This window comes from Pogona vitticeps, chromosome 12 (genome assembly GCF_051106095.1).
Source record: "Pogona vitticeps strain Pit_001003342236 chromosome 12, PviZW2.1, whole genome shotgun sequence".
NCBI lineage: Eukaryota > Metazoa > Chordata > Lepidosauria > Squamata > Agamidae > Pogona > Pogona vitticeps.
The window spans coordinates 10,483,599-10,496,522 of NC_135794.1; the positions used below are offsets into that span (position 1 = coordinate 10,483,599).

At 44.9% G+C, this 12,924-nt stretch overlaps 1 protein-coding gene across 1 annotated transcript; it reads right to left on the reverse strand.

Moving 5' to 3' along the window:
- Window positions 1–1,396: 1,396 nt before the first annotated feature.
- LOC144583019 (methionyl-tRNA formyltransferase, mitochondrial-like) lies at window positions 1,397–12,417 on the reverse strand. The gene is made up of 9 exons (XM_078380831.1): window positions 12,231–12,417; window positions 10,571–10,783; window positions 8,118–8,240; window positions 7,130–7,232; window positions 6,811–6,886; window positions 5,814–5,905; window positions 4,381–4,462; window positions 3,254–3,336; window positions 1,397–2,837 (listed from the first exon to the last, which is right to left on the reverse strand). The coding sequence occupies exons 1-9, from the start codon at window positions 12,395–12,397 to the stop codon at window positions 2,628–2,630; spliced, it is 1,149 nt and encodes a 382-aa protein (XP_078236957.1). The 5' UTR covers window positions 12,398–12,417; the 3' UTR covers window positions 1,397–2,627.
- Window positions 12,418–12,924: the final 507 nt, after the last annotated feature.

Here is a 12,924-nt window from a genome sequence, read left to right on the forward strand (position 1 = left end):
CAATAAGCTGCTGGAAAACTTCAGTCTCTCTTGCCTCTGTCTGTGTATTGTGAATTAAGACTCCCCAACCAACAAAATCAATTGAATTAAAGAGCTGCTAAGGAAATCATTCTACACAAGGACTCATTTCTGAATAAATATGGATGGGAATGTGCTGCTCGTTGCCCGTATCAGGCTGTGCTTCCTTGACAGGTCAACCGTGATCCTGGTTCCTGGGATGGTTGGGGCACTCCAGATGTCTTGGGCAGCAACTCCCTATAGCGATCGCAAAAAGTCAGTGTCTAGCGAAAAAATTGTCATGCGGGGTAACTGTCTAGCGAGGCACCACTGTAGTTCAATTCTGGCCTTGCTTTACTCTAATAAGGTGTGTGTTATTTTGCCATGTTTGTATTACCTTTTTACCCACTCACATTTTTGTCAAGTCCAGAAGCAAGCAGTGCCACCTGCTGGTTCACTGGGGACAATGCACCCAGTAGCTTGTAAAGATGGACTATCCGCTGGCCCTCCTTGTGGCATGTGGAAAGAACTCACAAGGGCTCTACCTGCATGAAAGCTGTTCATACAAACAGAATTGGAATGTCTATAACTCACCTGCAGAATGCATGCATGGGACACAATACCCCAGTTTCACACCACCTCCAAGAATGGGGGAACAGGTGAGGCAAAAGCTCTACCTTGAAAATCCATCGCCAATGGGGATTGCATCTGAGCTATGCAGAGTACAGTGGTGCCCTGCATAGCGACGATAATCTGTGCAGCAAAAATCGTCGCTATGCGGATTTGTCGCTATGCAAAAAAAGCCCATAGGAATACATTAAAACCTGTTTAATGCGTTCCTATGGACAAAAAAACTCACCTTTATGCAAAAATCCTCCATACAGCCGCCATTTTCGCTGCCCGGTAAGCAAGGAATCCGGGCAAAAACACAGCGGGCGGCCATTTTTTTTAACCCAGTGGCCATTTTGGAACCACCGATCAGCTGTTGGGAAATCATTGCTATGCGAAAATCGGTAAGCGAAACAGCTTACCGATCATTGCAAAGCGGTATTTTCCCATTAAAAACATCGCAATGCGATTGCAAATACGATTGCAAAAACTTAATCGCTATGCGGATTCGTCGTTAAACGAGGCGCCCGTTAAGCGAGGCACCACTGTATGTCTTTAAAAATCTAGAATTAAAAAAACTGTGGAAGGCCCAGGATAGGTGCTTAAATGCAGAGTGTGTTTTGTTGACTCTGCAACCCTGTTCCTGAAAGCAGACCTTCCATCTAAGCCAGGAATGGACGACTTGCAGTCCTCCAGCTGCAGCTGGACTGCACATCCCATGAGCCTAAGACAGCACAGCCAACGGTGGGATTTGTAGTCCAAAATCTTAAAGGTAGCAATGACCTTCTAGTGAAGTAATTACTTCCATTTTATTATTTTGTGGAAACCAAACATGCACTGTCTGGAACACCCGTGAAGCGTGGACATTATTTTTAAAAACTCCTCCATGTCCGATACATCAATACGTTGGCAAAAATATGTCCCTGGAGGGCTGCCTCCATTACATTACTGGCAAGTAATAATTTTCCCCCCTGTGGGAAGATACATTGAAATGTTGCTATGCAAATGTCACCAGGGGGAAGGGATGATGACCAGCACTGCTGTGTGGACATCCCAAATCCACTGTGTGCAATGCATTTCTGCATGAGCAGCCAGTGCAAAAGAGGGACATTTTCCGAAACAGAAATGCTTTCATGATCAACATTCCCTCTATTTCCACGCCCCTGCCTGGGGCTCCATTGCACAACTAGAACAAAAGCGGCTGGAAACGATAGGTGTGGGTCCACGGGGTGGGGGGTGAGCTGGCGGAGTCAAGCAGACTCGGGCTTTCTAGAGGGAGACTTGCTTTTGCTATACTGATATATCAATAAATTATTTTATATATATTCTGCTCTCAGAAACAAGTCTCCCTCTAAGATGCCCGAGCACGCTTCAGTAAAATTTTATCTTTATATCAATAAAAATAATTTACTGATATATCAGTATAGCAGAAACAAGTCTCCCTCTAAGATGCCAAGGCATAAAATCAGTGATTCAAACAGGAGGAAATTAACACGTACTGATAAAAGTTCTTGGGACAGTAGTCCTGGGATACAAACCACAGCACAACAGAGGTATGGAAAGTATTGGAAGAACTGGAAAACTTTTCCCTCGTGTGACTAGGGTCTTAGTCTGCTTGGCAATTCAAGAGTGTGACAAATGTTAAGGACTGGTACATCTATACACCACAGAAGCTTTCCATGTCTAGATGATACACCAGCAATTTTATTCAATGAGTATTTATGTTGTCCAATATAGAAAGTTGGACATTGTTCTCTTGCAGCATTTTTCAAAATGGCTGTTACTAAATTCTGCATTGTTCTTTTGGATCACAAAGCTGCACCAAAGCTGCACTTTGGATCACAAACCTCAGAACATACTCATAACAGAGGATATGGATTCCAGGAAATCCTTCTGGCTGCACTGAAAAATCCGTTCAAGTGTTCAAAAGGAACCCTTCACTTCAGGACGGATTTGAAACAATGCTGAGGGGCTTCCAGCATATCATCTGGAATCATCACCTGATTCTTCCGGACGGTAATTCAAGTCAATTGCTGCTGTGCGTTGTGTGGATGCAACACTCTGTTTTTGGAACTGTTTTTTGTTCTGGCCATCTGGAGTGTCTGAAACCTGCACTCTCTGAGAGGCATTTTGGAATTCTGCTGAAACCAGGGATGCAAATATCCATTGTAGAATTCAACAGCTGCCAGCTTCTTCTTAAGGATCACGGTCTTTGCTCCAACCCAGCCTTCCTAGAAAAGGGAAATAGGCAAAGTGAGACTGGGAAAGGCCAGAGCACTTCCTGCAAGTCTACAGGGTCACTGCCCACAGCTAGAGGCTAAGCATGCTGTCCCTCTCGGCTTTCAAGGCTTTGTAATGCCATCTTTCTTCGGCTACAGGAGTCAGCTTGGAGAACATGGGGGGGGGCAGGGCCTGATGACACCGCAGAACTTTGTCTGGGAGAAGGAGGAGGCAGAGGTTCCAGAAAGGCATTAGCATTCACCATAGTGTGCATTTTGAAGCCAGGGTAAAGACGACATGAGCAAGCAAGTAGAGCATAAAGTTACACTGGAAACCATTCCTTCAGTTTAACAAATTGGGACTAGACCACTGCCACAACAGAGAAAGGGGGGTTTTAAAGAATGGAATACCACACTTAGGAACATACCTTGCAATGGATCACTAATGTTTCTGACTTCTTATCGTAAAACACTGATCCTGGGAGAATCTCATTTTCAGGTCTTAACCTATCTGGACGGAAAACACGTGTTCTACTCATTGCTTTCCCACAACAAGTGATTATTAAATTCAATCTCCTATAATCTCATCAACGTAACAGACCTTAACTGTGCTTCCCAGTGCTCCTTAAGCTCTGGCCTCAGTAAGGTTCAAGAAGAGACTTTTATAACTCAGCTGGATTAGCTAATAAATCTTAACACACCTCATGCTCTCCAAATTTGTTTCTGGGATCAATACATGCACAGTGCTTTTCGCTGACCTTAAATGTCACAATGCACTATAGCACAACTACCACTTTCCTATGTAAGGGGAGTGGCTTAGCTTTGGGTTACTACAGTGGGGTCTTGACTTGAGAACTTAATCCGTATTGGAAGGCGGTTCTCAAGTCAAAAAGTTCTCAGGTCAAATCTGCATTTCCCATAGGAATGCATTGAAAACCATTTGATCCGTATCTGCTCTTTTCCGTCCATAGAAACTAATGGGAAGCTGCTATTCCGCCTTCGACCACTAGAGGGGGATATTTTGTTTCTTTTTTTCCTAGGTCAAGAAAGGTTCAGGGAAGGCAGGGAAAATACAGTCCAGGCAGGACAGTACCAGGCAGTCCGAAGACTGTCTCCCAATCCACTCTCTAAACGCTGGGAGGAGTGAGGAAGCAGACAGGCACCCTTTTCACTGTCCAACAGTTAACTGAAAGTTCAAATTTTGCACTTTCCCTGCCTCCCACGTGGGTTTTTTCAGTTCTTAACTCAAATCTAAGTACTTAAGTCAAGTCAATATTTTCCTATGAGAGCGGTTCTTAAGTCAAAATGTTCTTAACTCAAGCCGTTCTTAAGTCAAGACCCCACTGTAAAGGCTTTATAGATCCAAAGCAGTACTTTCAGAAGGGGACATACAGCCAAGCTGGATGGCGAAACAGTAGTAAAAACACTTGCAGGAAACAAATAATGGGGAACAAAAGAAATATAATATCTACTTCACAGAATGTCCTGCAGTGTCATTTAACCTTTATTCCCCAGCGTTTTACAAATGGGAATATTAAATGATTCATTTACGAACCAATAAAATCTGGCAATGTCTCCACTTCTGCAAGATCCAGGAGCTTTACCACACTGCCCATCCACAGTGTTCGCAGAGGCATCTGAAAAGATACAGCACAATGAAATATCTGGGCATAGCATATATTAACATGAGGCATCTTATGTCTCAGGAAGTGGTGTTGTTCTTAAAGCTTACATTGAAATACAGTGGTGCCTTGCATAACAAGGGCACCGTTTAACGACGAATTTGCATAGTGATCCGTTTTTTGGGATCGCTAATGAGATTGCATGCCGATGCCTAGAAAGGCAAAAACTCGCTTTGCGACGATAGGTAAGCGTTTTTAAAAATCAGCTGTTCGGCGGTTCCAAAATGGCCGTCCGACACCCAAAATGGCCGTGCGCAGCGTTTTCGCGCCCTGCCCTCGCTTACCGAGGGTGTGAAAATGGTGGCCAGATGGGGAAACTCGCATAACGGTGAGTTTTGGGCCCCATTGGAATGCATTAAACTCCGTTTAATGCGTTCCAATAGGTTTTTTAGTTCCGTATAGCGATGTTTCCCCATAGCGACGGTTAATCCGGAACGGATTAATCTCGCTATGCGGGGAACCACTGTATAGCAGTTAGTCTTTAAGGTGCCACAAGTTTTGTCTTTTTATTTTTCTTTTGTTTTTGCCTGACTTATATGGGAGAAATTCAGTTACCTGCTGCTTTACAGGAATTCTAAGGAACTGTCTTGCATTGTGCCAGACCACGACTCCACCTGGCCCAGAGTTGCAATGACTGGAAATGGTTTTCTAGGGAGATCAGGCATTCAGTTCCCCAGGCCTACCAAGGACTTAACTTGCAACAACTGCATACAAAGCATGTGCTCTTGACATGTGCTCATCTGGGAAGGCACCATGCTCAATTACCAGTAGAGAAAAGAACCAATTCCTCCTTTCCCCCGATGGTGTTTCAGCAGAGGCATGGCATGTGTAAGATCAACAGGATGTCGGCTCAGCCTGGAGGAGGTCTCCAGGCATAGGAGCAGAGCAGTCTTGTTAATCTAGGGCAGCAAAGCCACCAATAATTCACATAGCACTTTACTCAATATCCGGCGTTATCCACCACCAGCTTCTCTGGCCTGCAATTAAATGTATTAGCACCGAGAAAGAGGAGTGTGTCACTGGAACGTTTAATACATGAAGCGAAATCTAAGGCTAACAACAATAACACGTATTTCACCTGCCAAGCTCTACACAGTTATGTTGGGGAAAAGGCACAGAGTTTATGTTTGGTATTTGATCACTTTCTATTTGAGGGTGGACCAGAAGCTTCAACTATGCTACTATAGTAGTACTTTTCGATGCTTTTCTTGATGTTGAATGTTCCTCTGTGTTCTTTTCACGGCACAGCAAAGTAAAAGTTGGAAGTTACTAATTTTTGTAAACCGATTTGCAAGACTGTTCTTACCAATGTTCCTAAGGCACGGTACATCCTTAATATTTGCTTAGGGGTCTGCTCTTCCCACTGAATGCAGCTCATAGCAGCAGTAACTTTAGGAGCTTTAAGATAAAATAAAAGCAAGTGCAGGAGTCAACAGACCATATTTTACACCTTAGTTCTTTAAATATTTGGACATCTCTTCTAAATAAACCCACCATTCAGATAATTGCATCATTACTATTAATTTACTATAGTGTACTGTACTGTGATGTCATCAGCCTTCCTCATCGTAAAAGAATGCCACCAAACTCACCACCTGGGCTCCCCACCTACCCACAAAACCTGATGCTCTCAGGTGATTCATAGAAGAATAGACTGCTGCTCCTAACTTTCCTAAAAGGGGGGGAGGAAACCATTCCTGGTGAAAAACTTATTGACTGATTTCAAACACCACCTAGAAGAAACCCTAATAAAATAAAATAATAGTAAATTAAGAAGGGAATTGCACCAGTTTATTAGACCAGTGGTTTCCAACCTTTCTGACACCGGGGACTGGCTTAGTTGAAGACCTTTCTCCCAAGGTCTGGGGGAGGGTATTTGTTATGCAGTAGATTGTTAGAAAACAGGTTTGAATCAAGCTCATTACATGTACTGTACCAGGACAAGATGAGCAGCAAGCAGGAGGTGAGATGCAATTGAAGTTCCACCTCCTGTTAGATCAGCAGTGGCTTAGAAGTGCAGGAGCCAACATTAGACTCTAATGCCACAGGCCCAGTAAATCTTGCAGCAGCAGCAGGGGAGCGAAGCTCCACCTCCTGTTAGATCAGCAGCAGCTCAGAACCTGATAGGAGCGCACTGACAGGAGGCAGAGCTTCGCTCGCCACTCACCTCCTGCTCGCCACTCATCTGGTCCCAGCGGCCCGGTCCTTCCAAGGCCACGGACCGGGACTGGTCTGTGGCCCGGGTCTTGGGGACCCCTGTATTAGGCAATACTGACTTCACTCAAGAAATACTCCAAACATACCAGCTGTTGTTCCTTCCTTTGGCTGCTCTCTCTTGTTCCTTAAACTTTCGGCTAAGTGTTCTAGAACAGCAATGAGCTGAGAAAAGAAAATCCAAAGCATATATTACAAAAGATAGACTTCTACCAATGTGGTCATATTTATTCAAATCTCTAAACCAGGGAAGCACGTTTCTCCATTTTTATTGTTTCATCTGTCTAAAAATTAATACTTCTACCCTTGGATGATCAAGTTCTTCTTGTTTGGTTCACTGATACATAAAACCTTCACTACCATTTCTTGTTGCAAAACCCACATTGAAGAAGGGCCATGTTAACTTACCATGTCTGCACCTAGTTTGGATAACACTGACTCCAATTCTTTTGCCGTGCAGTTGGGTGGAACTGGAACGGTTTCCTGTTTAATTATGGGACCTACATCAAACCTATGGACATAACACATAGCATTACATTTTTACTTTTAACTTGGATTTATGGTTTTTAAATAAAGAGTAAGAGCTCATGAGAATTCATAAATCAATGGAAAGACAAGGAGGTGTCAGAAAATTATAGATACATATCCCTGTAAGAAACAAGCCTTCAGTGTTTGATCTTACAAGGCTGCCGTCAGTCAGAGCTGCTTTAAGTGCCCTATTCTATAAAATCTAGATAGTAGATATACCACTGAATCAATAATCTATTTAAGAACTGCGGTACAGAGATACCAGAGCAAACATGAACTAAGGCAGTTTTTGCTGAACATCTCTACATACTTCTACATCTCTACATAAAACATACTGCCGAATGGTTTTAGATCACATGAAACCTGCTACAACATTTTTGTAGTGTGAAAGCTTTGCTTTAGGTTCCAGACGACCAATGCCATTCAAACCTCTCCTCTCGTTCTCCCGCCCCTAGTCTTCATTCAATGCCCACTGTAGGATATACCTCCTAAACAAGATATTTTTGGCCCTGCTTCCACTTGTCATTACTGAAAAATGTTTAGCATTTGGGGCACTCTCCTTACTCTGTCACTCTGGCTACAAAAACACTGACAATAACAAACTAAGTTCTTAGTATTTATTATTAACTAATAACTAGCCATTCTCTACTTTTTTAACAAGGTCCAGACAGCCCAAAGATATAAAATCAAACTGCGTAATCCTAACCTTTGAATACATAACTTTTTTTAAAAAAGAGAGAAAAGCATCTTTAATGGCACAATGTAGTTTTAACAGATGGGAAGATCACTCAGCACCCAAAAAATTTTCAGAGTTGCTAACAAAATAGGTTTTGACATGTTATTCCATTAAATAAAATAGCATTTATACCTCTTTGGCCTAATCTGCATTATTGTCACCCCAGTAACTGTATCTCCATGGAGTACTGTGTGGATGATTGGTGCGGGACCACGCCATCTCGGAAGACAGCTGGGATGGACATTCAATACGCCACTGAATCAGAAATTTAGAAGAAATTTGGAAATCAGAAGAGAATACTAATTCTATAATATACATAAGCACATAAGTGACCAATTCATTTATTTATTTGATTTATATACCACCCATCTGGCAGCCAAGGCCACTCTGGGCAGTTGACAACAAATAACAAAAAACAACAGCAGAGTAACAAACTAGCAAATAGCAACATTAATACATAATACAAAAATTATAATACAATAAATACAATTAAATGTATAGAAAAATAAAAACATGGAACATGGCAGTATGATAAAAGTTATATTATTGCACACTACTGTATCTCAGTATAGTTAGTTCAGGGAAGGCCTGTTTAAATAATGAGGTGTTTAGTAGCTTTCTGAATGTGCCCAGCGAAGGGGCCAGGCGGACTGCGGGCGGAAGAGAGTTCCACAGTTGCGGAGGTTCCGTTAAAAAGGCCAGATTTCCGGTGGTTGTTTTCCAGGCCTCTCTCGGGGTCAGGCCTCTCAGCCGCCCTGCCTTCAATGACCTTATAGGATGGGCAGACCTAACCGGAAGGAGGCGCTCAGCCAGATATTGAGGTTCCAAACCATTTAGGGCCTTATAGGTTAGTACCGTCCCCTTGAAACTGGTACGGAAGCGAACAGGTAGCCAGTGTAAGGCGGCCAGGGTGGGGGGATATATGTTGACATTTTCTAACCCCACTCAGAAGTCTCACCACCGCATTCTGGACCTGTTGCAGTCTCCGTAGCAGTTTCAAGGGCAGCCCCACATAGAGGGCATTACAGTAGTCTAATCTCAAGATTACCAGCACATGGACCAGCGTGGTGAGGGACCTGGTGTCAAGGTAAGGACGCAGCCGGGCTTGACACCAGGTCAAGCTTTAGGTGGAAATAAGCCGATCGGGCCACAGAAACTATTTGAGATGTCATTGACAGTGATGGGTCCAAAATCACGCCCAAGCTATGAACCTTATCTTTCATGGAAAGAGTGCCCCCCCAAAAAGATGGGGAGGGACCCAGACCACAGACACTAGGGGGCCCCATCTATAGGATTTCCATTTTGTCCGGGTTCAGCCTCTGTATTCCCTCATCCATCCCACCACCACATCCAGGCAGCACTCAAGGGACAGAACAGCGTCCACTGCAGAAGGATGGAAGGATAGACAGAGATGGGTGTCATCCGCGTATTGGTGACACAAAGCTTCCAAACTCCTGATGACATTCCCCAGTGGCCTCATATCGATATTAAAGAGCATTGGGGAGATGACCGACCCCTGCGGGACTCCACAATTGAGAGCCAACGGAGCGGACAACATCTCAGCAAGCTGAACTCTCTGAGGACAGTCCTCCAGGAAGGATCGGAGCCAGGCCAAAGCCTGAGCATCAACCGCCAACCCCGAGAGCCTCCCCAGGAGGATACTGTGGTTGATGCTATCAAAGGCCACTGAGAGGTCGAGGAGAACCAGCAAGGACATTTTGCCCCTACTGGCCTCCCTCAAGAGGTCATCTTGCAGGGTGACCAATGTGGTCTCCGGGCCACGATGCGGCCTGAACACAGACTGGAACAGATCAAGGGCACCAGTCTCCTCCGGGAGAGCATGAAGTCGGTTGGCCACCACTCTCTCTACCAGCTTGCCAATAAAGGGGATACTGATGACTGGACAACAGTTGTTAATATCATCAGCAGCCAGATTGGTTTGTTTTCCAGATAGGCCAACCCCTCTTTAAATAGGCATCTTAACATTCAATAAAGTTGTTGCAAATATATACTGCTCAATTACGGTCCCTTTTCCACTTTATGTACAAATGTGTGTTGCTATCAAGGTGCATTTGATCTAAATCACAATTTAAATCATGCTTTATATTTAAAACATTGTGGGTTTTTTGATTATTTACATTTTTTTTAAAAAAGCAGCTTTTAAAATTTTTAATTGCAATTTAAATCAATTTGATTAAAAAAAATTTCTTCCCACCCTGGGCTGGCATTCTGACAATTAACCTCATAAACTGTAGACAGTAGAGAAGCAGAGAACTGAAGGATAAGGAAAGTGGAACAAGAAAACAATGTGAATTTTTTTAAAAAATTGTTACATAAAACTGAAATTGTAAGATACAAACAATTTAACACAGTGATAAAGATCCCCCATTGTCTTCACCTTGTAAGAGAGTGATAATAAGTTGAATACTTCAGGGAATAGTTCTAGCAGGCTCCACTTCAGGCACCAATAACTTCATCCCACGCAGCATCCCTCCCCAGTGGTCAGAGACCTTCCACTTATATATTAGCCAAATACTCTGAATTATTTAGATCATACTGAGCATGCTCCAAGACCACAGTCTTACTATGGGAACTTCAAGATGAGGTCCTCATGGAGAAGATGGCCAAATGATGCCACCACACCGACGTCAAAGTGCTCACACGAGGCAACATCTGGCCAGAAGTGGACAGGGAGTTGAGACTGCTCTGCATAGTTCTTGACAGGCAGTCCTCTTGGCAGCTGGGGCTGTACAGTCACCACCTCCAGATGGTCTACAAGAGCATTCGGTCTGGGCTCCCTGCAACAGGACATTTTTAAAAAAGAGGTCAAATGGAAGATTTGACACTGCCAAGTTACTACCACGCCAAGATTTGAACCCCACAAGAAAACGTCTTTATACCAAGTCAGATATCTGCTCATCTAAGCCAGTACTGTCTCCTCTAGGGGAGGGAAAACTCCTGGGGCTAAAACTGGCTGTTTCTACTTTCACAAGGGTGATGTCCTTTCCCTGTAAGATCAATGTTTGGTGATTTCCCAACCTTTGCGCAGTGTTCTTCTTCCTCAATTCCAAAAAAGATTGAACCTCTAAGGCTTTGTTAAAGATATAGTAAGTTCAAATGCTGGTTGATCCTTTGACGCCACCCACCATCAAAATAAAAACACCCTGAGATTGCTTTTGAAACAGAATGAGGCTCTCACACTGAAAGGTCTGCTTAAACTTGCCTCACATCTCTTAAAGTCTTGGTCACAAAGAAGTCACCAGAGATTACAGGGAGTGAGCCTGTCATTTGTGCATAAAGGATATGCTCTGCTGCTGAACTAGTCTTTTTATTCACTCTTCTACTCCCAAACACTCTGGATCCCCATTATTCTGTATCTTGTAAGTCATCTATGATGGCTTTCCGCAGACTTATTGCCATATGGTTAAATTACGGACTACAAGCCTTTAGTCCTTCAAGAGCCTCCATTACTGGACAAAGTATGTGCACTTGATCGCATACTTTGTCCAGTAATTATTAAGTCCAGAGCGCAAACAAGAGTTCCGACTCCTGTCCTCTGAAGATGCTGGCCACAGACACTGGTGAAATGTTAGGAAGAACAACCTTAAGAACACAGCCAAACAACCCGAAAAGCCTAAGAGAACCATCGGATCCTGGCTGTGAAAGCCTTCAAAAATACAATTATTAAGTTCTTTGCACAATTTCTACATTTGCTTTAGATGTGCTTCTCATTTGCTATTTCAGATGGCTTTTAAAACTGTTTTCCGTCATACATACAGAGAGGGAGAGAAGCCGCTTGGAGGTTTTTCTCATGCCAGTGTAGGAATTAGATAAATAAATGAAAAGATCCTGAGGGTCTCGGGAAAAGTCCCTGCTGAGGCTGTCAAGATGGAACCTGTGCAGAGAGACTCCAGAAGGGCTTTCCAGGGAAGGGAGATACCGAAGGAGGGCTTTTACCAACGCCGCTCTCCCCCCCCCCCTCCAGTGAGTTTTAACGGCCCTGGAGGGATCTGAAGCCAAGCCTGCTGGGCCCTGGTCCGGCCCACGAAGCCTTGCAGCCCCAGGGGGAACCCGCCTGCTGCCCACGACCCTCGCCCAGCCCACGCGTCCGCTTCCCGGGGCTTTCTCCCCCTGCCTTCCCCCCCCCCCCGCTCAGCCACCCTTCAACCCAACTTCCCCTTGACCTCTGACCCCCACCCCCCCACCCCCCGCCTCCCCTTCCTACCCCTGGGCCACAGGACACACCGAGCGGCCTGGAGGGCGCGGAGCGTCTCTAGGGAGAAGTCGTCGGTGCCGAAGAAAAGGACCCTCCAGGGCGGCCCCGCTCGCCTCCTGGGAAGTTCCCCGGCCGCCGCCGTCCCGTGAGCCCGCCTCCAGCCATCCCGCCCGAGCCTCCACAACCAGCCCCTCATCGCCCCTCCGCCCGCCTCCTCCTCCTCCCTCAGGCGTTCGCGTCGCGCGGCAATGACGTCAAGCGCGCTCGCCCGATTCTGAAGGCACAGTTGCGGGCGGGGAGAGCAGACGGCGTGGGCGGGGCCTGGAGCCAAACGACGTCCTGGCCGAAGCGTCATCTAGAAACCATGGCAACCGTATCCATGGCAGCCGATCGCCCGCTGAGTTCCAGGCCTCCTTGCTGTACATTCTCCCCCCCACAGATCCTGCTGTGTTGATACCAGAGTGCCTTGTAGGCAGGAATGCAACCGGGAGAGCTTCCCTGATTTTAGCTTTCATCCTCTGTTTCAATGATATAAGGCGCCTTGGTTCCTTTCTTAGGAGGAAAGGGCGGTGAAAACATTTTAAATAAATGAAATAAGTAAATATTGTGTGTCTGCCTGTCTTTGCTAGTTTAGTTTGAAGGCACAATGGAGCTCCAATAACTGGAAAAATAGGAGTGACTGCCTGATGCCAGCTCTTCAGCCTCATTTACCTCCACAGTTTC

Excerpts from the sequence above, each read along its gene's own strand:
- LOC144583019 (XM_078380831.1), bottom strand. The coding sequence starts at position 12,397 with ATGAGGGGCTGGTTGTGGAGGCTCGGGCGGGATGGCTGGAGGCGGGCT. Across the intron at positions 8,241-10,570 it reads CTCATCTTGAAGTTCCCATA|TGGCGTATTGAATGTCCATC; the intron begins GTAAGACTGTGG and ends TTTCTGATTCAG. Across the intron at positions 6,887-7,129 it reads CCAAACTAGGTGCAGACATG|CTCATTGCTGTTCTAGAACA; the intron begins GTAAGTTAACAT and ends TTCTTTTCTCAG.